The 25,848-nt window shown below is 52.8% G+C and overlaps 1 protein-coding gene across 7 annotated transcripts in view; it reads left to right on the plus strand.

Moving 5' to 3' along the window:
• The window catches only part of UBE2F (ubiquitin conjugating enzyme E2 F (putative)), a 48,485-nt gene that overhangs the window by 8,343 nt on the left and 14,294 nt on the right, over positions 1-25,848 (plus strand). For 3 of the 7 annotated variants that reach the window (XR_005652343.1, XM_039860617.1, XM_039860626.1), the window contains exons 3-5: positions 2,947-2,976; positions 6,386-6,451; positions 20,153-20,220. Coding sequence is in view for 6 of the 7 variants with exons in the window: in XM_039860617.1 (XP_039716551.1) it covers positions 2,947-2,976; positions 6,386-6,451; positions 20,153-20,220 (164 nt within the window). In the remaining variant the exon portion in view is untranslated. Of the gene's footprint in view, positions 1-2,946; positions 2,977-5,717; positions 5,919-6,385; positions 6,452-20,152; positions 20,221-25,848 lie in introns of all 7 variants that reach the window. The other 4 variants (XM_039860644.1, XM_039860647.1, XM_039860636.1 and 1 more) reach the window with 4 other exon arrangements.

The following is a 25,848-nucleotide window of genomic DNA, read 5'->3' on the forward strand; positions in this document are numbered from 1 at the left end:
GAGGGTCCTTTTACCTGAGCCATGCTGCCCTGGCCTGTCTTCTCATGAGGTCACTAATCCCATCATGAGGGCCCCGCCCTCAGGAGCTCCCTAACCCTAATCCCCTCCCAAGTGCCCAGCTCCTAATACTGGCCTCTGGAGGGTAGGGCTTCAGCATATGACCCCTGGAGGCACGTCTGTTAATTTAGGACACGGTTTGGTCCTAGGTTTGGTCCTAGTTCGGTCCCTGCGCCTTTGGAATGCCTCGGTCCCCAGCCTCGGTCCCCAGCCGTGCAAAGAGAAAGGCTCCTCCCGCCAGGACGTTCACACTGGGAGCACTTGCTGGCAAGTGCACTCGGTAGTCCAGCGCTTCCTGAGCACCCCCGTGTGCCAGGGCTGGGGCCAGGTACCGCCTTGGGGCCGGGTGAGACGGCACAGCCCCTGCCACAGGGAGCGGGCACGGGAAGGGGTGAGCACACGCCCCGTGGGGGCCACTGGGTAGTCGGTGGGTTTGGGAGGCGCCTTTCAGGGCAGGCGTGCTTTGAGTGGGCTCTGCGGTTTTATCTTTAGTTAGAAAGGAAAAGAGTCTCGCTTCTCAGAAGGAAGTTGAGCAGCCACGGGATTGTGCAAGGTGCCAGGTGCCTCCGGGGGAGGCTGGGCCAGTGCGGGTGGTGGTGTGACGTGAGCCTCTCGGGACAGGAACTTCGGCAGTCTGAAAACATCTGGACGTCTCGTCACCTCACAGGTTGTGGTAGTGCCCTTAGTCACTGGAGTCTGCAGGGAAGGGCCGCTGCTTTGCCAAGAGGCCTCAGGCAGATAAAGCAGTCGCTTGTTTCCTTGGTCATCGTCTTCTCATTCGAGGATCGTAAGGTGACAACCATTGCTCTGCATAGTGTTTGCCATCTTTGACGGGTAGAGAAACTAGTTGTTTGTGACAGCTCCCCGTGATGAACCCGCGTGAGCATCCCTGGCCTATTTTGTCTTCTGTCCTGGGCCAAATTAAAGTGCCTAGCAACTTTATTGAGGTCCTTGTGCCCCCAAGACTGTCTTCCTGACCTGCACTAGCTCTTGGCCAAGAGCCTGCAGAGGCACTGGCCGGTGGGGGTCCCTTCTGGGCTGGGTCTGAGAGCTCTCCCCGGCCCTCGTCCACCTGCGTCAAGGGAGCTACGTTGAACGTGGAAATGCAAGCACAAGCTCGGCTTTGGAGTCTCCTTCTACCCTGCAATGTGAAGTTATTGACTCCAGCTGTGTAAACAGCTGTGCGTGAATCCTTTAGCTTGGCAGAGGAGCCCACAGCAGTTTTCTCGACCTAGGGAGAGTAAAAACTTCAGAGGCCTGGGCCCCACCTAGCGCTTCGGGTGTTGTGGTCTGGATAAGGGGGAGGGGAGTTTGCCCAGCAGGTTCCAGATCGCGGTGGTGGTGCACAGCTCCAGAGCTCACTGAAGTCATGGCTCGTGCTCTGCATAGGTCTGCGTCATAGCAGGCAGGTCGCGCCTGGCCAGAGCTGTCGGAAGCCCAGCAGAAACCTCCCAGGTGATTGGCGTGCGGCCGGGGTGGAGAGCCCCTGCCCAAGGGGATGCCTCTCGCCCCCACGCCCGTTCCTGTCATGGTGCTCGGTCGTCACGGTGCCCTGGTCAGCGCCCCGCTCCGTCCCGTGTCCAGACGTCGGCTCTTCCCTGTCCTTCGGCACCATACTGTTTCTCAGACATCTTACTGCTGTCGTGGGGCCCCCTTCACGTCCTCTGGCACGGCCATTGTTTCGCCGGACCTTCGTCAAGCTGGGCGGCCAGCGGCTGGTGGCTGCAGATGGCACAGGCCCCCTGTGGAGAGTTGCCCCCCGCCGCCCGCCCGCCCGCAGGTCCCCTTGCGCGGGCCTTCCCGCCCCACACGGTGGGCCGCTCTCCGTCCTCTCTGCCCTTGCTGGGTCCCTACTGCCGCCCGAGTGCCCACCCCACAGGTCACCCGGCTTCCGCTTCGCCTTTTCTGAAGTTGTCCTCTCGAAGCCGAGCTTGGCGACTTTCATTCACAAGTCTCCCTTAGGTCCCCATTGCTGCCATATAAAGCTTACAAGTCTGAGCGTGCCTCAGCCCCGGGCCCCGGCCCCGAGGTGGACCCTGTGTCCCCGCCCTGCGCCGCGCGCCCCCGGCTCCCGTGCCGGTCTGGTTCTGTGCTGTCGCATGTCACTGACTTGCCTCCTTGGAGTGAGACCACTTGTCCGCCTCCGCAGGACCGAATGCTGCCCGCTCTGTAAGGCCTGCTCAAAACCCTCTTCCCTGGAGTCCCCACGGCCGGAGCGGGCCCAGAGCACGTCACGGCGCGTCTCAGACAGAGACCACTCGCCCGCCCCGTTATTGCTGGGCGTCCCCCCAGATCTCAGCTGTTCGCAACAGGGTGTGGGCCGGTTTAGAGCTTGTCCTGGCCGAGGAGTGCTGGGCTCAGACGCTGATGAGTGACGGGTAGACGAGGCCCTGCAGCAGAGTGCCAGGGCCAAGGAATGTCCCTCCAAGGGCGTGGGCACGACCCCCACGGGACAGAGTGAGTTTCCTCTCACTGGAAAAGTTCGGGCGCAGACTGGGCGAGCCCTCACGGGGAGGCAGGTGCGGAAAACGGGAAGACCCCAGGTGTAAGTATAAATGAGACGCAGGGCAGGAGCTCTGCCCTCGGGCGACCAAGGCTCCGAAAACCGTCAGCGACTCTTTACCTGCCGGTGGTTTCTGTGTTGGTTTTACGCATTTCATTCATACTAAAGCAAATTTTCAAGGGCCTTTGACTGCACTTGGTGGCGTCTACAAGTCACTTGGTATATTTGAAAGCAACTTCATGGCTAAAGTCTAAACTTGAGACCCATGGCAGGTTTCGGTAAGTTCAGAGTGTTTCCCTCAGTGTTCTGGAGGAAATTTGACGATTTAGAACTGCTGATTTTCTGTGGAGTGACTGATCTTAACAGTAATCTCTTTGTTTCTACAGAGGTTGCAGAACTCGAAGCGAACTTACCCTGTAAGTATAGCATCACCGTTCAACATTAAGTGCTCAAAACTAATTGCACGGAGTAGCTTGTTTTGTGTTTTAATGACCTCGCGGAGCAGAAAGCCCGCTTTTCGTGTCCGTGGGGCCTACACGTTGATTTTGTGCAGGCGGGTAGCCCACGGTTCTCAGGGGTCTGAGGAGCGAGACCACTGTGGTCCGGCTGAACGTAGCACCTCCTGCTCCCTCTCCTCTCTGAGACGGGGTCTGTGTCTCCCACCGTGCCTGCCCCACACCCTCTTTGAGCGAGGCGATGGGCGGTCCTGTTTTTGCTCGTGACAGTACACCTTTCCGGTCTGGAGAGTGCTCGCCTGCCGTTTGTCTTGGGTCGTGAGCTGGGCCGACCGCCCTGCCTTTGTGGCCGGGGCCCGCCGGGCCCGGTCCCTCCTGCTCAGACGCAGAGCGCCGCGGGCCCCACTCCTGAGCAGCTCGCGCACCAGGCGGTTAGCTCATGCGACCTGTGGCAGACTCTCCTTCCCTGTCTTTAATTCCTTCCCAAACCCTTCATGTTTTATAAGACCATCGAAGTCTGAAACCTTCGGTCAGTTTAGTATTTTCTTGATTTAAAACTTTTTCTCATCATACTTAATTAAAAAATCGTTCTGAGGCAGAGGATGTTTATTGATGGGGGTGAAATATTTTACTTGTGAGTCACCTGGTCTGGGCGAAGGCTGCAGAGAGCCTGTCCTGGAGGCCTGCCCGACGCAGGGGAACAGGCCGATTTGGCCTCCACCTACCTGAAGTCGGAAGGACACTTGTGGGCACAGCCCTTAAGTAGTTGCAAAGTTAGATTCCAAGGGTAAGTACATATTGTTTCCTAAAAAGTCATTTTTAATACATAAGATTTACGGGTATAGTGGGCTGTGATATAAAATATTTCTCATATAGTGGGTCTCAGTCAGAGTGTCTTAAAAGTCATCAGATCGCTTGGCTTCAAAGTTTCCTTCCGATCGGAACGACCAGGAAGTACCCTGGGATCCTGTTAAAAGGTTATCTTTCCACCTGCCGAAGTATTTACAGATGGTTTGCTTTAAAACGTTCCAGGAAAATAACCAACCGCGAGTTTGGTCAGGCTAGACAGAGCAAGATATGCAGGCTGAGTGGTGGCTGCATTTTACTGTTCTCTTTCCCCCTGTTCTTTTAAGATGAAGTGTGTGGGGACATTTTTCTAATTAAAGGGTGAAGTGTTCCTTCTACTTTCTGCTGCCCTCGTGTCTTCCCCCAGCTTCCACGCGTGCACACGTGCAGACACGTGATCACGTACCACGCAGCCTTCCCATTGAAACACGGTTCGTTTGGTCCTTGAATGTGACTCTTGCAGAGATCGTTGGTTTTTAACCCATGGAGTCGCTTTAGCTTTGGTTAAAAACAATGAAATTTTACAACTGGCTATCAGAGCAGGATTTTAACTAAATACCTTAGGTTTGAAAAAGGCAGGACCCACGTCCCTAGCCGGTACAGCCGAGGTGTCAGGTTACAGAGCCTACATGCCACACATGCCCTGGTCCCCAGTCACAGAGCAGGAATCGAAGTCAGTTCATGCAAGTAAGTCCACCAGTATGCAACTCGTCATTCGGAACAAGAAGCCGCCCCAAATAAATCTTTCTTATCTGTTTTAATAATCTTTCTAAAATATTTATTAAGGCAAACAAGTAATTTGCCATGTAGTAGTGCTGTTTAGTAGTTACTCAGAGCTACTTTGGAACATTGTGCATGCAGCTTCACAGAGGTTTCTCCGTTTGCAAGAAATAAAAAATATTCGGATAGAAGGAAATACCGCGTGCGTCAGCCCACGCCTACAGGTAGAGGAAGCTTAGTAAAGCCCCTGCACCAAGCCGACCAAAACCTCACTTTCAACCTTTTATTGTTGTTATTCGAACTTTGGCTTCTTTTGCTGTTTAAAAATTTTTTTTTTTTCAGTAGGAAAATTCCTACTGAAAATTCCTTTATTCTCGGTGGCCAGTGTATTGTAGAGGGATTTCTACATCCGTACCTTTATCAAAGCAAAGGCGAATGCTAGGAGTTAAGAACGAATGGATGACGCCATCTTCGAGTAATAAGGAAACATCGCCCAAGCCCCTGCCATCTTTTCGTGACACGTTTTTCACTGGAAAGACGGCATTTATCTCTTCAACGCTTAAGCTTAGGAAAAATGAAGCCCATTTAGGTTATTCCATGCACATTTCAAATGCGTGATGTGGGTAAAAGTCTGGACCGCTTTGGCCCCCAGTTTCCTTATGTGTAAAACGAGGAATATGCCAGTGCGGCCTCTGAGACCTCCGTCTTCTAGACCGAGTTACCTTTCACCCTGCACCGATTTTCGGGAGGGTTGGCTACGAAAAAGAACCCCACCCACAGTTCTGCAGTTTCTGCCTGTCACACCTGGCATGTTCATTAATGACACGAGTCACGAACTAGTTTTTGGGAACTAAACTTCCTTCTGTCGATAACCTGTGTGATCTTGGGGTGGTCACCAAACCTCTCTGGACCTTCATGTCGTCTCTCATGACCGAGGACTTTGGACTAGATGGTGTCGAAGGCCATTTCCAAGTCTAAATTTGAATCCCATTTTTGATGAAAATTTCATACTGTTGTAAAAGGAGGCAAATTTTTCCGTGAGATTCGTACAAAATAATGTCAGTAGATGACCCAAGGAATTTGTCATGATATTTTCCATGTTTATAAAACACAGTTCCTACGTATGGTTTCTCCAGATTCCTTGGGTGTTTCCCGTTGTGTACCATTTTTTGAAGGAGGCAGATGTAGGATGTAGCCACTTTGCCCGGTCTGTACCGCTAGCTCCTCTCCCCGCAGGAACCCCCGCCAGACCCAGACCCCTGCTGGCCTGGTGCGCGTGGGCATGGAGCGCCGCCATCTGGGTCAGCAGCGTCATTTCACCAGTGAAGCAAGCCAAGGTACCACTTGGGTCGTGAAGACATTTTTAATAAATGCCACGCAGAACCCTGGGTGTGAGCCAGCTCAGCCGCCACACTCCTGACGTGTCCCTCGCTGTGGCGGGTGCGGATGACCGTGGTGCTAGGTGAACAGACCGGAAGTTAGCCTGAGTTCTTGTTCTCGTTTGCACATGTTTAGCTGCCCTTCATCCACAGGTGTCCATCTCCCCAAGGTTTGGTGCTTTTTTCAATGTAGCATGATCCTCGAAATTAATGGAAAGATCTCTGTCGTTAGTGACCATTTAAAGGTTAAGAGAGAAGCTCTCGATTTGTGATGTGGTAGTAGAAGACCGTCGGGAGGGACCGTCGGGAGGGAGAAGCGCCGTGGGTTTGCAGCCCCAGCACACCGGCAAGTTCACTGCTGACCAGCGAGGCCGTGGGCTCCGCGGCCGCTCCCAGACCTTCCTGACGTGCTGTTTCTCTTGCAGGTACATGTAAAGTGCATTTTCCTGATCCAAACAAGCTTCATTGCTTTCAGCTAACTGTAACCCCAGGTAATATTTTTACGTACCTAAGTGTTAAAGTGATTTTCAAACAGCAAATTTTAAAGGCTGCCCAAACCTAGAATTTTGGGCCCGATTTGTCCTCTAATTTTTTGAAAGTTCTGGCAGTAATGACTGTTCACATGAAGACAAGTGATGCTTTGCAGTCAGATAAAGCCTAGTAACGTGAATCTGAGGCATCGAGCGTGTGCTCCAGCGAGTAGGGACAGACTGACGACCGCGGCGAATGGGGACAGAGGCTGTGGGTGTGTGGTGAGGACCGTGAGCTCTGAAGGCCTGGCGGGTTCCGATCCTGCTCCCCTACGTAGCAGCAGCGTGACCATGGCCGATTTGCTTAAATCTCTCGCGGCCGCAGCCCCAGCTGTAACATGGGGCTGGAGCCGGCCCTGTCTGAGGGGACAGCTGTGAGGACTGCAGGGACAGTGAGCAGAGCGCCTCGCCCAGGCTGCTGCAGCAGGCACATCGCCCGCCATCCTCGGGGCTGGACAGTGTCTCAGCTCAGGGGCTCGGGACGGGAGCGGACTTCTCCTTGGTCAGACGGGGCCCGGGGGGTGACTTGTGTTTTCTCTACTCAGCACGGCTCCCAGGGTTGCCCGGCCTGGTGGCAGCGGCCACCGGGCATCGGGGTGGTGCCATGGCCGGGGGGACGACAGGAATGGAGGAAGTGGAGGGCGTTGTTTTATTTGGGGGGTGGAGAGGGGGCGAAAAGTGAGACTCGTGAGTCACTAGCTGATTTAAAAGGGAAAGATGAATTTCCGTGGGTGAAAATGAGCCCACAAATAAGCCCCGGCACTGTCTCCCTGTAGGTAGAGTGGTGTTTTGTTTGTTTGTTTGTTTGTTTTTATGGAAGATGTCTTGTTACAGCAGGAGAGATCCCATTTTCTAAATGTGCTTGAAAAGTGTTAAACATTCATTTAGTCCAGCGGTGGTTCTGCAGACAGCTCCGGGACGCTGCGAAAGTTCCTTCCGGTGCCAGTTCCGCTCGAGTGACAAGGGGAGCGCAGGGAGGGAGTTGCGGCCGGACACTGTTAGAGATGGCGTGTCACGCACCTGAGCCCGCAGGCCACTGGCACTCCGGGCTTTAAACTAAAAGGATGGAAATGGCGACCATTCTGACCATCGCACACCCTGCTGTTCTCAGCAGGGGCATCGAGCATGCTCTGTTTCCTGGTGACTCAAGGCCACTGTCGTGGATGTCACTTGCTGTGGCGGAAGCATTGCAGGTGATTCTCACAAATTCTCGTGCCGGCGGAGACCGGTTCTCCGTTGACCAAGCGGTCTCAGACTCGCGTGTTTCTGCTAAAAGTCTTTTCCGCCCTCTGCCTTTCTAGGGCATTTTCAGTGGCTGTCGGGGTCCTGTCGCTCTGCCCCCTGCCCCGGCGGGGGGGGGTCTGTGGTCCCTCTCAGACCCCTGGTTGACTTTGCAAGGCTTATTGCTGTGGCCCATGGCTGAGCTTGTGTGGAGTCCAACCTCTGGATAATGGTTTCTTTTCTTTTTTTTTTTTTTTTTACTGTATTTTTAACAAATTACGTGGATGTTGTGATTATGTGTCTGAAAACACCTTTGACGTTCCTTTTATTCTTGAAAGCGGAGCGCACTGTTTGTCACAGTTTAGGTATTCGCTGTCGGCTCGGATAAAAAAGGACCCTGCGTTTTGGTCCCTGTAGCTGCTGAGTACCTCAGCATTTGTACTCGTAACCACTGCACACCAAGGACACGATTGTCACTCTCAGCCGGCACTGAGCATGCCCATCACGATCGTGTGCCGCCCTCGCCCCGTGGGGTCAGCGGGTCGCACGGTCGCCGTGGTGCCTGCCACTTGTAATTACAACATGGCAGCGTTCTGCCCACCCGAACTTCCCTGATGCAATGGTCTTAAGAAAACTTTCCGGAGTCACGCTCCTCTTGGCACTGAAAAAAAATGACAGAGCTGCGCCTACGTAGCGGAGTTCTAACGAGGTGTGAAGCAGATGGTTTCGAAGTGGCTCACGCACAGCCAGTAGTCCTGGGGCTGAGTCTGCGAACTCGGTGACATGGAAGGTCTAGACTCGGGGGTGGCAGAGGAAGCTTGAAGCGCTTTATCTGGCTTCTGGCGAAGTAGCCCTGTTCGTCTTTCAGAGCTGTTTGTGTTTGGAATGTCCCTCGTGCTTGGGAATAAATGTACTCTCCAGAGAAAAGAAGGAGCTGTAATTTGGTGCTAGAGGAAAAGAAGTGAATTTAGGAGGAAAAAGAAGTTTTCATATCAGTTCACAAAACAAGAAAAAATACTAGTAAGTAAAACGGGAGAAAACAAAGCAAAACTCTGAAGACTGGCTGAAATCTCTCTAGAGCCTTCTGTGAAGTTAGAGGGACGGTTCGTTGTTGCTCAGCTGGCCTGTGGCGTCCCCTCAGCCTGCCCGCTGTGACATGGTGGCTTTCAGGCAGAGGTGACCACAGACTTAAACAAAAATTATTATTGTTTTAATTTTAGTTTTTCCTTTGTAAGTAAATTTTACTGAGGTGTAAAATTACAAAAATGTGCTAATTCAAACTGCGCAGCTTAATGAGTTTTCAAAAATGGGCACACCTGTGTAAGCACCCCCAGCAGAGTTGCGAATCAGTGTGGCCAGCGCATGAGCTCACGTGAACGAAGCTCTTCGTGCTCGTGTTACGTAAGAGAATCTTCGGCATGGCCTGTGCCCGCGTGCGCATCTCTGGCTTCTCCCGTCCCGTGGTTTTGTGTTCGTGCGCGCTGTTGGCTGTCAGTCGTTTGTTCCTTTTTCTTTGTGGTACGCGTCTGCCGTGATTGTTCATTTTCCTGTTGATGGACATTTGAATTCTTTCCAGCTTTGACTATCACAAAGAAGACTGCCGCTAGCATTCTCGTACCCTCCTTTCTATGCTCATATTTGTCATTTCTCTTTAATTCCACTTCACAGTGAAATCTGTGACTCATGGGAAAGACGCGTTTAACTCGAAGAAGCTTTCTCCAGTGGTTGTGCCGTACACCAGCTAGCAGTGTGTGAGAACTCATCATCGCTCTACGTACTCACCGGTATTTGCGTGTGGAGTAGTAGCTCATCGTGGCTTTGATTCACGTTTGCCCGGTGCTGGGGTTTTGACAGTGACTGGGTCGACGCTGTACATCAGTTCGGCAACAAACAAGGTCATAACAATACCGAGGCTTCTTCCCATCTAAGAGCACGGAGCATGCTCCGTTCGTTCCGATCTTCTCTAGTTTCTCAGCAGGATTTCGTATTAACAAAATACTTCATTAAATATATTGCTAAGTGTGTCACGGGTTTTGAAACTGTTGTAAATAGTACTTTTTAAATGTCCATTTACTCGTTCCTAGTATATAAAAATACAATTGATTTTTTAAATATAGATCACGTGTCCTGTTACCTTGCTAAGTTCACTTATTGAATTCTAGTAGCTTTTTAACATATTCTGAGGGTTCCTATAATGTCCACACGTGTAAATAAAGACATTTTGGCTTTCTCATCAGTCCGCACGCCTGTCTTTGTTGCTGTGCTGCCATGGCCACCAGCACTGTATTGAATACAAAGAGCATGAGTCTCTCTGCCTCGTTTCTGATCCCAGCGGGAAACCGTTCATTGTTCATGGAATGTGATGTCAGCTGTAGGTGGTGGTTTTTTTTTTAACATGACCTTTATCAGATTGAAGAGTTTGCTTCTTTCCTAACCTGCTTAGATTTTTTATCATGAATATGTTTTTAACTTTTTCAGATTTTTTTTTCACATCAATAGAGATGATCATATGATTTTTCTCCTTTGTTTTGTGAACATGGTGAATGGCACATTGATTTTTGAATGTTAAACCAACATTGCATTCCTATAACAAGCCCCACTCGGTCATGATGCATCGTCTGTTTCTTATGCGCTGGATTCAGTTTGCTAGTGCGTGGTTCCAGAAGTTTGCTTCAGTGTTCGTGAGGAGTGTTGGTTTATTGTCGTTTCTTCGGTTTGACATCAGGGCGATGCTGGCCCAGTAGAATAAATGAAGAAGCATTTTCTTCTGTTTTCTGAAAAAGTTTGTGTAGGACTGGTATCATTTCTTCCGTAAGTATTTCATAGAATTTACGAGCTAAGCAAGCTGGACCTGGAGTTTTCTTCCTTGGAAAGTTTTAATTTATGAATTAAATTTATTTAATAGGTACAGGGTTATTCATCCGTTATGTTTCTTAAAGTCAACTTGGGTCGTTTTTTTCTTTCAAGCAGTTTGTCCATTTCATCTAAGTTGAAGAACTGATTGATGTAAAAGTTCAGAATATTCTCTCATTCTTCTAACGTCTTCAGGCCCCGTACTGACGCCCCGTTTTCCGTTCCTGATATTGGCGACCGGGTCTTCTCTTTATTTTCTTGATGATGTTAGCTTGAGGTTTCTCCAGTTGACCTTGGCAAAGAGCTAGCTTTCGTTTTTGTCATTTGTCCATTTCACTGATTTCTGCTTTTATCTTCACTATTTCCTTCCTTATACTTTGGGTTTAATTTGCTTTTCTTTTTCTTCCTTCTTAAAGTAGAAACTTAGATCATTTAAAACCTTTTAAAACAGTGTTGCTCGAGGTGTTACTTTAATTTAGCATGACGCTTTTTCATCCATGTTGTTGCAATAGTATTTCGTGTCTTTATTGATGAGTTGTGTTCCGTCACATGGGCGCATACCGGTTTACTTATACATCCATCCGTCGGTGAACCTTTGTGTTGTTTGTTCACTTTCGGGCCATTATGCATAAAGCTGCTGTAAACGAGTGAGCGCAGGTCTTTGTCTGCCAGTGTGTGTTTATTTCTCCTGGCAGTGGAATTACTGGGTCCTGTGACAGGAGTAAGTTTAACTATATAAAATACCGCCGTTCTCTTTTCCAAAGTGAAAACACTATTTTGCATCCCTGCCAGCCATGCCTGAGGATTCCAGTTACCCCACGTTCTTGCCAACGACTGCTGTTCCCTCTTCGAGTTTAGCCTTCCTAGCAGGTGCATCTCTCATTGACTTTAATTTGCATTTCCCTAATGGCTGATGAGGTTGAGCGTCTTTTCCGTGCTCGTTTGCTATCTGTGTGTTTTCTTTGTTCAATTGTGTATTTGGATGTTTCGTCTATTTAAAATTTGTGTTGCTTGACCTGCCATCATTTGAGTTGTAAAGTTTACATACCTGGATATGAGTCCTTTATGAGATACATGGTTTTTTTTTAATGGTTAACAATATCTTTATTATTAACATTACATCTATAAAAACTCTCAGGGAATTCTTTAGCTACCGTTGTAAATCTTGCATATTTATGTGTATAGTCACCTATATTTGTTTTTAAGTGTTGTGATTATTAGATTACTAATTTTTTCTTAACTTGAACATTTAATCAATAAAAGTCCCTAACTGATGCATGATAATAAAAGCACAGCTTACACCGAGTCACCGAGTTTTAATAGATTCGTCTCAACAACTAGGGAGCTTTCAAAGACATGATGATATGAGCAGAGCACTGAGCAGGCCTTTCGCCGTGCCCGCCGTGCGGTGGTCGATGTGCCCACATCAGGTTCCAGACGCGCAGAACAGGGACCCTCGCCCTCGTTCTCGCTGGTTGGAGTTTGAACTTTCAGTGTGGCGCCGAGCATCACGGGGTGGCGCATTCGAAGGGGAGCCGGCTTCTCTCCGACGGCGCCTTCCCCAGCAAAGGGCCCTGGGAGTGGAATGGCAGTTCTCCCTTCTTAAATGCAGCGGGAAAGTGGCGTGAGCGCTTCACACAGTCACCTGCCTGAGCGCCAGCCGCGTCTGTCAGGGAGACGTTCCGTGCATGCCTCCCCGCTCCCTCTGAGCACCGCGCGATGCTCCTGTGCGCACCAGCCGGCAGGCCAGGCGGCGGGCCAGGCTGGTGGCGTCTGGTACCCACCGTCTCGCACCGACCTCGCCGACCTCTGCCCTCGGCCTCACACTCAGCCCCAAGGCCAGTGCTCACGGCACACGCTGGCTTCCTGCGTGAGTGTGAAATGAAAGCCACTCGTCACCGTGGCTGAAACCGTGCTCGGGCGCAGCGCATGTGACGTGCCCAGGAGCGGCGTGCTGTTTGCACGGCGAGCGCCGTGGCGCTGCAGCCACTCCGGCTCCCTCTCAGTTTCCTGTGCCACCTGAAGGTGCCTTTTATGTGGCGGAGGCTTTTTCTTTACCGTTGTCAAAAGTCATGTGTCGTGCGGTGTAATTCACAGACGGTGAATTCACGGCCGTTGTCGTGCGCGTGGTTGTTGGCACCATGACGCACTTCGTGTGGCCGCCCGGGCCACCAGGTGGAGGATGTACCCTCCGCCCCTCGGCACGCAGCCCCCGCAGTCCTTGATCTGATTTCTGTCCCTGCCGCTTGCCTTTTCCAGAGGGTCGTATAAACGGCCCGGACAGAGCGAGGCGCGTTGCGAGCGGTTTCTTTCCCCAGCGCAGTGCCGTCAGGGTCGTCCGTGTCGTCATGTGTATCCTCATTGCCGCTGGTCATCGCTGACCTCGCGGGGGGCGGAGGGGGCTGGCGAAGCCGGACTGCGGAGGAGGTGGGTCTTCCTAGCGCGGGGCAGGCGCGCAGTCCTGCCGAGTCCTGATTGTAGCCCGGTGACACCCATTCTGGACTTCTGACCTAGAAAACATAATAATTCATATTGTTTGAGCCACTGAGTTCAAGGTCATTTATTTTAGCAACAATACAAAACTAACATCAGTACCTGTGCTTCTTTTTGGTCCTAAGAAATACAAATATTTCCTCCGGTTTTTCACAGAGCGGTTTTATAGCTGTAGGTTTTACAGTTCGGTCTGTGATCCGTTTGGAGTTCATCTTCACGTGTGGTTGGTACGAGATCAAGTTCTGGTTCCCCCTCGCTCCTCCCTCTCCTTTCTCGTCCTGGAATGATGGGAAGCGTCCTGCCCTCCCGTCTCCCGGAGGACTTCGTGCAGAATGAGTGTTCTTCATTGAATGACGACGCCACCTAGGTCTGGAATTTTGTTGTTTTGTTTTTGTGGTAAGATTTTAAAGTATGAATCCAGTTTCTTTAAACAGATAGAGAGGGCCGTTTGGGCTAATTATTCTTCAGTGAGCTTTGGTAGTTTGTGTCTCTCAAGGAGCTCGTTTATATCATCCATGTTTCAAAGTTCATCGGTGAAAGGTCGCTCTTCATATCTTAGCCCTTTGAGTTCTTTGGACTCTGTTGATATCCACTCTTTAATTTCCTGCTAATGAAAATTACTGTTTTCTTTTCTTCTGGATCGTGTTAGCTAGAAGATTATCAATTTTACTGACCTCTGCAGAGAACCAGCTTTTGCTGTCATTGACTTTCCTCTAATATTGATTATTTTCTGCTTATATCTTTGTTATTTCCTTCCTTCTGCTTGTTTTCAGTATAATTCTGTTTCCAATTCCTAATGTGGAAGCTTAGACAGGTAGCAGGTATTTCCATTTCCCCATCCCGACCTTTATTGTATGGTTCTCATTTACTTTACGTGCGTGAGAGCCCAGGATGCTCTCTTTGCTTTAAATGGTCTATTTTCCTTATATGTTTATCGACATCCTTACTATTTATGACCTCCATTCCTTTCTGTGGCTCTGAGTTTCCATCGGTTACTTTCCTTCCGCCCAAAGAAGATCCTTGGATCTTTCTTTCTTTCTTTTTTGGGGGGTGGGGTGGGTAGGTGCAGATTTGCTGATGATGAATCCTGCCAGCTTTGCCGAATGTTGAATTCTTAAGTTGACAATTTCAGCATTTGAAGAATATCAGCTATTGGTTTCTGACTTGCATTTTTTTCTTATAAGAAGTGGTGATTCTTTGTTCTACTTTATGCGATGTGCATTTTTATTTTCTGGCTGCTTTTATGATTGTCTCTTTATCACGCAGTTATTTAGCAGTTTATGACGTGCTTTGATGTGGGTTTTCTTCTGTTTATCTCACTTTGAGTCTATTGAGCTTTTTGGAGCTACAAGTTACAGTTTTTATCAAATTTAGAAATAATTTGACGAGTGTTTCTTTTAAATTTTTTTCTGTAACCCCTTCCTGGCATTCCAGTTACGTACATTAATATCTCTTACATATTTCTACTGCATATAAATTATACATCTTCTGGGTCTCAAGGTTTTGATACCTCTCTGTGCTTCGTCGTGGGTAATTTCTAGTTCTGCAGTGTCTGATGTACCGTGAAGCTCATCTAGTGAAGTTTTCATTTTAGATGCTGTGTTTTTTGCTATTGTCATTTGCTTTCCCTCCTGTTTTCCATCACTTTCCTCATTATGTCCATGGAAATCTCAGCACCACTTCCTAACAGCTGATTTGGTGGCCTCCTGACCCCCATGTCACAGCTAAGCACCTGGCTGCAGGTCCCTCAGTACCCTGCCTCCCTTCCCTCTCATTCCAGCCCTGCCTCTACCCCGCCCCCAGTCCCCGTCCTGTCTGCACTGTCTTCCCCTGTCCCTTCGTCCTCCCTCGCCCTGCCCCGCCCGTCCTCAGATCCCAGCCAGCCAGCCTGGGTGGAAGCAGCATGCCTCAGCTCCTCCTGCAGAGCAGTGATGTCGTGCCGGTCACCCCGAGCTGTGCTGGACTGGCTGGGTGACCGCGTAGCCTCAGGTGACTGACCGCACGTGACGTGTGCTCCCCGTGTCACCATGCTTTAGCACTGTGGCACTTGTCCTAATTTTTGGATCTTACCTAATGCCTTCCCCCCAAGCTTCCCCCGAGTAAGTCGGCCCTCTTCAGTGAACAAGCTTTGAGTGTGATCCGTGTCCCACAGGGTCGCACACTTTTGTCTTCACATGTTAGTCAACGTTGGGTGGGCGGATCCCACCCTGGCCAGTTTTCGCGTGGCCCTTAAACAGAGAACGGTGTTTACCTTTTTAAAGGGCTGTTTAAAAAAACAAAACCACATGTGACAGACCTACTGGCCCGTTACAGAAAAAGCGTGCCAGCCCGGATCACGTTGGCAGGGCAGTGTGTGTCTTGGCTTTTAAGTTTAAATTGTGCGTAGAGTGTAATTTCCAGTGTGCTGTGAATATTGACAATTAAAGATGAAGGGACGACATTGTTCTTTCAAGTGTGTCCAGTGGACCCTGCCACGTCGTGCTCTCGAAAGCACGAGCAGGCGCCGCCTCGGTGTTCGGAAGACGCCCGTCGCTGCCTTTCCTCCCTGGCTCGTGTTTTCATCCCCCGTCCCACAGGACGTTACCCCAATGTGAACATTTTCCTACCGTGAGTATTTTGTCACCTGGTCATGCTCTTCTGTGACTCCGTGTATGTCGAATTATTTTCAAAGTTCCTTTGGTGTTACGCATTTTCTCTTGGATGGTTGCTAGTTATTGTTTGTACCAGCTCCTGGCTCCCCGTTTTCCTCCTCTGCCGCCAGCTGCCCCCCGTCTCATCTCCCGACCCCTCTAAAGGGGAGGACCTCAAGGCTTCTGTCCTCGGACCTGCACAGTCAGGTCTCCAGGGACCTCGCCGGCTTGTGAAATCTAAGCACTTCTGTACGCGGAATGCTCCCAAACTGCTCTCCCCCAGCCCGACCTCTCCGCTTCACTCCAGAATGACCCGTCAGCTGACGGCCTGCGCCTCTACTTGCACGTCGCCGCGAGACCTCAGGTCCACGTGTCTGACGTTGAACGTCATGCAGCTGTGCTCTCCGCCGTCTTTGATCTCTGTCCTTTCCACGGCAGGGTCAAAGGTCCCCTGGGCTCTTTCTTCTCCACCGCGTGCCGACCCGTTAGCCAATCCCGTGCTGCTGCCCGCAGCGCTCACACCCTGGTCCTCACCAGCGTGACCTCCGCTGACGAGTCACAGCCCCGGGGTCCGCTCTGCGAGCCTGCCCTCCTGTGCGCACACCCCTCTTGTGGCTCCTCGGCCACTCCGTAAAAGCCAGCTCACTGACAGGGGCCCGCAAGGCCACGCCTGTCACCTCTGTGGCCTCAGCTCCTGTCCCCTGCCTGGCTATCTGGCCTCCTCAGCATTCCACACCCGGCCCTCCCACGGGCCTCACCCAGCTCTCCCTCCCTGGGGTGTCCATCGCCCCGAGAGCCTCCTCCTCAGCCTGCCCTCTCTCCAACCCCCATTTAAAATGGCGGCCCCTCCTGCCCGCTACTCCCTTAGCTCTTTTCACCTTCCGTTATATAATGTCCATCCTTATTTTGTCTCCCACTGGAGGATAAGCTTCATGGGGGCCGGAAGGGGACTTGCTGATATAGGTGTTTTGTTACAGCTGTGCCATTCTGTCCTTGGACTTCAAAGTTAGAGGCCAAAAATGAGCGGGTCTTTCTCTGAAACGATCTCTCAGCCGACTGCTAGATGAGGGTCCTTCTTCCATTTTGTCAGAAGCAGAGAGTTGGAAAGCACCTGACGTGGAAAAGGCTTTGTCACAGTCACGAGAGTCCCTCGCGTCACAGTTTCTGGCGCGTGTACTTTCTCGAGACTCGTCACCCACCTGATTGACACTCGTCACTGGGGAGCGTCTCATTTGCCCTGAAGTGCTCAGAGCGGAGGAGATCGTGCGAGCATTCGTTTCGTCACCCCCTACCAGTGTGACGTCTTAGAAACTCACCACGTGCTCTATGTTTTCTCAAAAGCTCAGAACAGGCTGAGCTCGTTCTGTTTGTCGGCAGCACCTGCCATGACGTCAGCAGGTGGAACAGGTCTGGTTCCAGACCTGCCGCAGCCAGACCCGGGTCAGGCCTCATCTCCCTTGTCACTTCTGAGATGTGCCTCTGGCTGCCGTGTCTCTGCTGAGTTTAGTTCCTGGCGGACAGGCGAGGCACGGCGCTGGTCACCTGGGCGGAAGAAGGCGCATGCCTTTTGCTTATCGACGGCCCTTAGGCCTGCTTCTCGGGTGGTGGCTTGTTCACAGTCGGCTGCGGGTAGGAGTTGCTGAATGAGACAGCGATCGCCCGGCCTCCAGACGCCACAGTGTGTCGGAAATCAAGACAGTCCAGCACGAACCAGGTCCTGTGACACCGTGCCCTGCCCGTCACGGGAGTGGGTGTGGGACAGGGAAGGGCACAGCTGTCCCCGAAGGCGTCCGTTCAAGGCGCGTCACGGTGACCAGTGCGTCCGCGGTCCTCCTGTCCTCTGCGATTAGTTTACAGCTGAGGCAGAGTGTCGTGTAAGAGGACATGAGAAGTCGGCCCACCTTTACGGGGGGTGGGGGTGGCAAAGGACAGCTGGTGGGACTCAACTTTGGGAGTGCCGGCGGGCACATTCGCTTGAGGACAGGGCACACGTGGACACGGGCCATCTAGAAGTGGGTTCCCGTGAGGCTCTTGGTGCCCACACTCCCCCTCCCCCCCTCGAGCAGCCTGACCTTCCAGGGAGACCCCAGGGAGACCCATAACCGGCTGGAAGGCACTGGCGAATGGTTCTGGGAGGCAGGAGGGCGTGGGCCCAGGGCATGGGAGGAGGGAGGCGAGCCCTCCCGTGGTCACCCCGGGGCTGAGGACAGGAGCTTGCCCTGCTGCCTGCCCTGTCGCACTTGGACACTCAGTTATCTAAGGAGCAGGATGTTTTCAGCCGTAGCCTCCCTGCATTATGACACAGTTGGCAACTTGGATGCGTGTGGCCCTGGCCACGGTGTGCCCTGGGTGACAGATGCCCTGAACCCTCTGCCCGCTGGCACCAGAGCTGAGGCCTTTCTCCGCTCCACCCTGCGAAGTGCAGGCTTGAGAGCCAGACCACAAGGTGACTTGGCGAGAACTCTCCAAGTGGCTCCTCACTGAGAGTTGATAATGAGAGATGATCTTGGGGTTCATCTCCAGTCTGTGCCCCAACTGCTCTTTAAGTTGGACTGTGGAGTTTCTGGGCGAATTCAGTGACACGTAAGCAGGCTGGAGTGGGTCCAGAAGTCATGTAGCTTAGAAGAGAGAAGTGGTCCAGGCTCAAAGCATCACCTTCCCCAAGGAGGCTTATTCCGCGCAACACCAAAAAAACATCAGAGCGTCCGCTCTGTCCGGTGAGCCCGGAGATGGTGTCCTGCTGCTGCTGATGAACGGAGCGCTTGACGAGGCCAGAGGAACAGAAAAATCAAAACCACGTGAGACCAAATGACAGCCCCTTTGGAAGTGGTAGGCGGTGGAGGCGGCACTCACCAGTGAAGGGACGTGGCTAGGGGACAGCCGCCGTGGGGCAGGTTGGGACAGCCAGAGCACGGCCTGGAGCCTCAGGAAGAGGGCCGAGCAGGAGCAGCATGTCACCCAGAAGCCACGGCAGTTCATTATGCGCGGCTTCAGGAGCCTGACGCTGACTGCTGTGCGTGGTGATCAGCATCGGGGTGTGAGGATGATGGCCTTAGAGACTTTGGAGAATGAGGCTGTACTCAGAAGCCACTTATTTAAAAAGTTCTTGTATCTGGAGTTAAAATTTTTCCCCCAAATAACACCTTTTCCAAAGACTTGATGCTGTTGATCACTAACCCAAGTGTATTTGTAAGCACTAGACATAGACATATAACTAGGGGCAGGATAAAATAAGTGGGTACTGTGGGATGATAGGCAAGCAACTAGAAAAAAGTAAACCACCTTATTCTGTGTAATAGATTCTAGATGAATGAATGAGCTGGTGAAATGTATGAAACCGTAAACTTACTAAAAAATACAGAAATAAAATAGTTCTGTAATCTTGTTTGGTAAAGACTTTTAAGCATAGTATCAAAGACGGAGACCACAGAAAGACTGACTGAAGAACAGAAGCTGAGGGGAACCACAGAGTTGGGGGGCTGACAGCAGACCATTAAGCGTCCATCTTAGATGAAAAGCTGAGGGAAGCGGTAGATGTGGTATTGACGATTTGTTCTTGGTTATAAATGTTTTAAGGGATGTTGGACCTTCATTTTACACAGTATTTTGTCAAATCTTGGGATTTTGAGTCATTTAATTCCTGGGGGGCGTGTGCGGGCTCCAGCACATTCGTGCTGCAGCGCCCTCTGCTGGCAGCAGCCTGCATGGCAGAGGCTGGTGGCTCTGTCACAGGGATTGGGGCTGCTTTGTGGGATCTGATGGCCGGGAGTGGCATGGCCATGCCACCCCTACGTGGGGCCGCCTCCTGTGCCCGCCAGCCCACGGCAGTGGACCGGGCAGGGCACACCAGCGAGGCAGCGAGTCTGTCTACTGGGTTCAGGGTCGTGTCCCCATGTCCCCAGGGCCTAGAGCAGTGGCTGGCAGAGGGTCTGTCCTCAGTAAACCTTTGTTAAACGACAGGAAGCTGTGTGCCAGTCAGTAGGGGAACAGCAGCCGCCGCTAGTCTGCCAGCCCCGTGACACTGATGTTCTCGTGGGGGAGACCAGCAGCGGACAGATGACCCAGCAGCTTAAACAAGGGGTTACCTGTCGTGAGTGTTGGAGGGGATACACTGGGTGCTGTGATGTGGAGCACTTGGGGCTGAGAGGCTCGAGTGTGGCGGGGGAGACAGGCAGAGACGGAGTCTGCCAGAAAGATGCCTGTGCCTTCCCCGAGGACGCCCGCCCAGGGGGACCACGCACAGCAGGCAGGCCCGTGTGGAGCGGGAAGGCGGGCGGGGAAGGACGGGGCAGGACGGGGGCTGGACGGCAGGGGGAAGGACGGGTGGCCTAACGAAGGCCCCCTCCGGCCCCGTCGTTAAACTCGTAATGCTCTGCATTTGCCAAGTACTAACATGGTGTTTGCTTTTGTTTCCTTTTTTTTTTAATTTAAAGGATTTTTTGTTTTGTTCTGTGTTTCTTGATAGATGAGGGTTACTACCAGGGCGGAAAATTTCAGTTTGAAACTGAGGTTCCGGACGCATACAACATGGTGGTGAGTAGCCTCGTCTGAGCCCGTGTCCCCTTCGCGTGGCTGGGCGGTGTCACAGGCCCAGCAGTACCCCGCATGGCGTCTCTGTTTCCCGCCCCGGCCTGATTACTGATAATTACTGAAACGACCGATAATTCTGTGGTTAACGTCACTGAGCAGCAGCATTTAGTTTTAGTAGACAGATTCATTTCGTCAGCAAGGATCTGTGAGAACTGTGCCGGGCAGCCCGCACTGGGGGACGGGTCTGCGGGCCGCAGTGGCCGCCCGGGCGGGACCTTTGCTGTGAGCTTCCTGTGGATCTCATGCCAGTCTTATTTGTTAAACTCTGGCCCTGAAGAAAAACAGCATCTTATTTAAAACTGTAGCTTTGTTTGTAACGTGACACCAAATTTTGGAAGCATATAAAGTGTATATTTTAGAAAACAATGACTTGTAACTTTTGACTGTAAGTAATTTATCCTCACAGCCACGTGGTAATCCCTCAAAGACCCTTCTAGGTACTGGTTAGAGCAAGTCCTGTCACATTCTGCCTTTGCTTTTAAGGAGCTTCCTGACCAGTTAGGGAGGTGAGAGAAAGTGTGGAAAGGTCTCGTAAAACGATAGAAGTGGTAAGTAGTAGGTGACAGATAATGGTCGATGATCAAAAACTGCCTCACAGCAGCAGTCCCCGACCTCTGTGGCAGCAGGGACCGGTGCTCCCATGAAGACCTGGCGCCTGATGGTCTGAGGTGGAGCTGAGGGGTGACGCCAGCACTGGGGGCGGCTGCAAACACTGGTGACTTTGCTCGCTGGCCTGCCACTCACCTCCTGCTGCGCGGCCAGTTGCTAACAGGTCGCAGACAGTACCAGTCCTTAGCCGGGGGGTTGAGGACCCCGAGGGGTCTTACAGGAATTCAGAGTAGAAAAAGAATTGCTTTTAGAAAGTGGTCAGGGCCAGTTAAGCTTTTAAGGACGAAGGGAACTGGAGTCGTCTTGACTTGGGTCAGCCCGTCACCGGGACGTGTTCTAGGGGACAAGGAAACCGTGGCCCGTGTTGACAAGGTGTGGGAGTGAGAACGGGCAGCTCGCCCTCGGTGCAAAATCAGGGTTGGGGACCGTGGGGAGGAACGAGAAAACTCAGGTCTAGGGGCTCGTTGGGCAGTTCACTCTGGCCATGAGAAACAGTGGAAGACCCGGAGCAAACCCTCACACCCCGAGGGGGCCGTGGAGGGCCAGGTGTGCCCGGAGACACGCTGTCCCTGATCGTCGTGGCTGGCATGCGGCCAGCTCTGCCTGCGCATGGTGCACACACGTGTTTGTATTTCCTCTGACGTGTCCTACCCTAGGCCTGTCAAATAGGGGAGAGAAATCTGATGGCAGAATTAGGCCCCTCGTTAACCTGCGGCTGTGAGTACTGGCGACGGCACGTGCCCCACTCCTTCACCCGCCGTCGCTGCTCCCCACGGCCCCATGTGGCATTTCCTCCCCCGCCCCACCGCCAGGGTACAGTTCAGGGGCCGTAACACTTTTTTGAAGCCAAACATTTACTCATGGAAATTGATCTTTATTGGGCTACTACATTAAAAGTTCTTTTTAAAATGCAGTGTATGTGGATGGGTAAAAGTTAGCCATGCAAGAAAAACAAAAAAAGAAATTTCTTTTTTAAGGTTTTTAGTTTTGTTTCTTTTTCCTCCCTCTTTAATTGCCCCCACCCCCACTTCCACCCCTGACCCACGGATGTTGCCGTCTCCCCTTAAGAACTGGATCTCTGAGGGCGGGGCGCACCTGGGGCCTGGCGCACCCGGGGCCTCGTCCGTGGCTCCACCTGGGGCACGAATCCAGGACCTTCTGCGTGTAAAGCAGACGTGCTCTGGAGCCACCCCCCAAAAAAAGAAATTTAATTTTTAAGCAGACAGGAAAGTATGCGTTTCAGGTCTGTGTCCATCCGTCCGTTCTGCATCCCACTGAGACGTCCCACATTCTCCTGAGCACAAGCCCAGGAGCCTGGCTTGGCGACACCTGCTCCCCCGGGTGAGAGGCAGGGGCAGATTTGGCTTAAGTGCAGACGCTTAGCGTCGGGGCTGTCTGGAAGGTTTCTGGAAGCAGCTGGACATGCAATACTTGCCATTTCCGACTTTTAACCCCTTTCCCGTTGGCCCCGAGAATCCTCGCCGGCAGCCGTGCGGCTGTCGCGTTCACCCCGAGATAGCGTGTGGATGACGGCCCTGGCCTCACCCCCAGCGTCTGCCATGCATCGCCCCTGCTCTTCAGAGAACTGCGTCGAAATGGCTGGCGCCGCTGGGACGGCTCCTTGGCATGGAAAACATGCCGAACGATCTGAGAAAGGGGTCGCAGGGGGACGACCGTGGCCGGATTCTGTGGCGAACTTACGGCACTGACGTGGTGTGACAGGAGGTGACAGTGTCAGCGTTCCACAGTGATGCCGTGAGTGAAGGAGACAGCGGAACTGGAAGGAAGACTCAGGCCGCGTGTCGCTGGATTGCCGCGAGCATGTGGGAGCGGTGGACGCAGCCGATCCGACGCTCGCCCGCCCAGCCGAGGCCCAAGCGTGGGTGCAAGAAGCTCTTCGCCAGCTTCTGCACAGTGCCGTGCAGCGCTCCTCCGTCCTGTCCCGCTCGCGGACGGTCCTGAGCACGCGGTCCGCCCTGCAGACCTCAGACTCACGCTGACCGAGAAGCCAGTGCAGCGTCGCAGCCAAGGCAGCGGTGCCCTCAGGTCGTCCGTGCGCTGACGACGTCACCTCTTCACCTGTCTGGGGGCCGTTTCCGCGAGGGCACACCGCCACCCCCGGGAGGCGGAATCCAGCGGTCCCTGCAAGGCGAGCTGCTCGCACGGCGACAGGGACGGCAAGGAGACCCGAGGGAAACGCGGTGTTCGTGCGGAGCGTGGTCTCCGCTTGGCGGTGCTCCGTGCTTTGAAACTGACCGCACGTGTGACAGTGACTACACGCCGATCGTCATGCGCGTCCGTCTCATTGGGCTCAGGGGCGAGTTCCGTTTAGAAGTAACTCCAAGAACAGTTTTTATGTTTTATTTTCGCGTTGAAAACCAGCCAGATTCGCTTCAGCTTCAAAGAGCGTGTTCGTGTAGAAACGCTGGCAGCGAGCTACACTGTTTCCTGCACGGGCAGGGGCTTAAATGATCTGGACGTAGCCGTCTCTGCGGACGACTCATCTGAAGAAGGTGACCGTTACAGGGAGGCGAGTTGGACGCGATCTTCGGGAAAGCAGTGGGTTTGGAGAGGGATGGCGATGGCGGTGAGCATCGGGACACACCACTCAGGAGCGGGCGTCTCGCTCCCAGCCCAGGGAGAGCAGAGCGTGAGAAAGCATCACGGAAGGAGCAGGTTTTGGTCGAGAGCGTCCAGGCGCTCCACTCACTCGAGCGCACGTCATTCCCCAGGAGCGCCGCGGGTGACATTAACTTCACATCCTTACACGTCGAGGAAAGGGGCTCAGACGGAGCTGAAGGACGTGCCCTGAGCTGTCCAGCTTCCTGACGCGCGCCCTCCCCGCACACCCGGTGGCCCCTGAGCGGTGAGGAGACGTCACGCTGCTCCTCCCCGGCGTGACTTCTTCAGACACCGAGAGGCAGGAAATGGCATAAACAGAGGCTCGAAACCACGAAGCCTCGAAGACGTGTTTCCTGCATTAATTGGTAACTTACAATGACTTCAGATTTTGACATTTCAGTTTCTGTCTCCGTTTGAAAGTCTCTATGATGGGCTGGTCCGATTTCATCAGGAGCAAAACCCGAGTGCTCCAGCCCCCTGGGGTGGACCCAGCGCTCCCTGCTGCTGCTAGGGCGGCTGCCACCCCGCTCCCCGCCTCTCTGTGCCCCTCTGCTCTCATCCCGGCTGAGGGGGCGGCTGCCCCAGGCTCCCAGCAGCGGGTAGGGGGTGGCACCACCCCCAGGGCACCGTGAGGGCAGTGCTCACGGGGGCAGAGGCGGCTGTTGCCGTTATGTACGGAGCATCCTCAGCGTCTCCTTCCACTTGACCGTCAGCTCCCTGGAGGAGTAGTGCCCACCACCCACGCAGCACGCTGTCCAGTGGCTGGCACTCCGCTCCCGACACACTTATGGTACAGGAAATTCAACCAGCACTGGATACGGGCCTTCGGGGTAAGCTCGCGAGAGTGACTCTCGGGGCCACACGCCTCCCTGGGTGAGGGGACACGGCCGGTTTCCAGCAGGTGAGCCCGAGGCAGCCTCGTGGAGCTTTCTCAGGGTTCATTTGCTTTTGTGCCGTAACTTAATGGGTGTCATTTCCAAACTTCATGAGGGCATTTCCTTTAGCCCCTAACACAGTTCCTGCAATTAAGGTTTGTTTTTAAGATTGTGAATCTGAAAAGCTGTCAATCAATGAAATAGGCCATGAATTTAGAAAAAACTTAAAACTCTAATATCCCTCCCTCCACGCGCACACCTGCACCCCGCAGCCAAAATTCAGAATTTCCTTTGGCTCTTTGTCCTTTGTCACTGAACTTTAGCCTCACAGCTTCCAGCCTGCCTCGTAATCTCTCTGTCTCAGAAATTGGCTGAAACGATTCAGTGATGTTTAATAAGCTCCTGAAACGTGCAGGTTTGAGACTTCTCATCTCAGGCCGGAGATGAGAAGGCGCGTGGCCTCGTGATAACCTCAATCTCCCGGGAGACAGACCCAGGCCAGTGATGAGCCAATGAGGTGACGGTGCTGGGGGTCCCCAGGGTGCTGGGGCACCCAGTGGGGGCGTAGGGCCTTGGTGCCACTGGCAGCTCGGCTGTGGTGTCGCACAGCCCCCAGGTCTCATGCACGCTGCTCCGGGGCTTGTCGGTCGTTAGGTGGTCAGGAGAGACCATGTGCTGAAGCTGGAGAAAGGGTCCGGCTGTTCACTCTGGCACCAGTGTCCTCCTGGATGTGACCATGTCACATCCCCTCGCGTTATTGGTGCCGTAACCAAATCAGGTAACGTGGCCAAGAGCAGCTCCAGAGGGGGCGGGGTTGGACTGTCCCGCCATGTTTCCAGGAGGGCCAGATGCCCCAGTGACCCCCAAAGCACCTCTCAGCGCCCGTCTTAGAGAACACGTGGCAGAAACAGTCTCTGCACCCAGAGGCGACGCCGCAGCCTGTGGGCCGTGTCCCAGACAACCGTAGTCATGCACACAGTGGGACCACGCCACACATGGCCTGGCAGCGGCGTCTTAACGTTTGATGAACAGATTCTCGGGTCGGTTAAGTGTAATCACGTCATCAACAAGAGCTGTGCGTCTGTGATGCATCATGGTGTTAAGTCGTTGGCCACTGTTCAACCAGATTTTGGATGTTATGAACCAGACTTTCTGTGCAGGGCCAAACAGTAGATATTTTAGATTTTGTGGACCATGTATGGTCTCTGGCACATACTTTTTCTTTTAAACAATCTTTTAAAAATGTGAAAACTTTCCTTAGATCACAGACCATGTGAAAAGCAGGCCCGGCCTGCACGGCTGTAGCCGGCTGCGCCCTGGGTTGGCAGCCGGGCGGCGGGCGGGGCGCCTGCCTCTGCCCTCCTAGCTCGTTCCTGCATGTGGGGTCGCAGCCGGGGAGCAGTCGGTGCCAGCTGCAAGGCTCCTCCGTGCTGTGGCGTGACCTCCAGGGACGCCATGCCACTGG

The sequence above is a fragment of the Pteropus medius genome, unplaced genomic scaffold, assembly GCF_902729225.1.
Source record: "Pteropus medius unplaced genomic scaffold, Ma_sr-lr_union100, whole genome shotgun sequence".
NCBI classification, from domain to species: Eukaryota; Metazoa; Chordata; class Mammalia; order Chiroptera; family Pteropodidae; genus Pteropus; species Pteropus medius.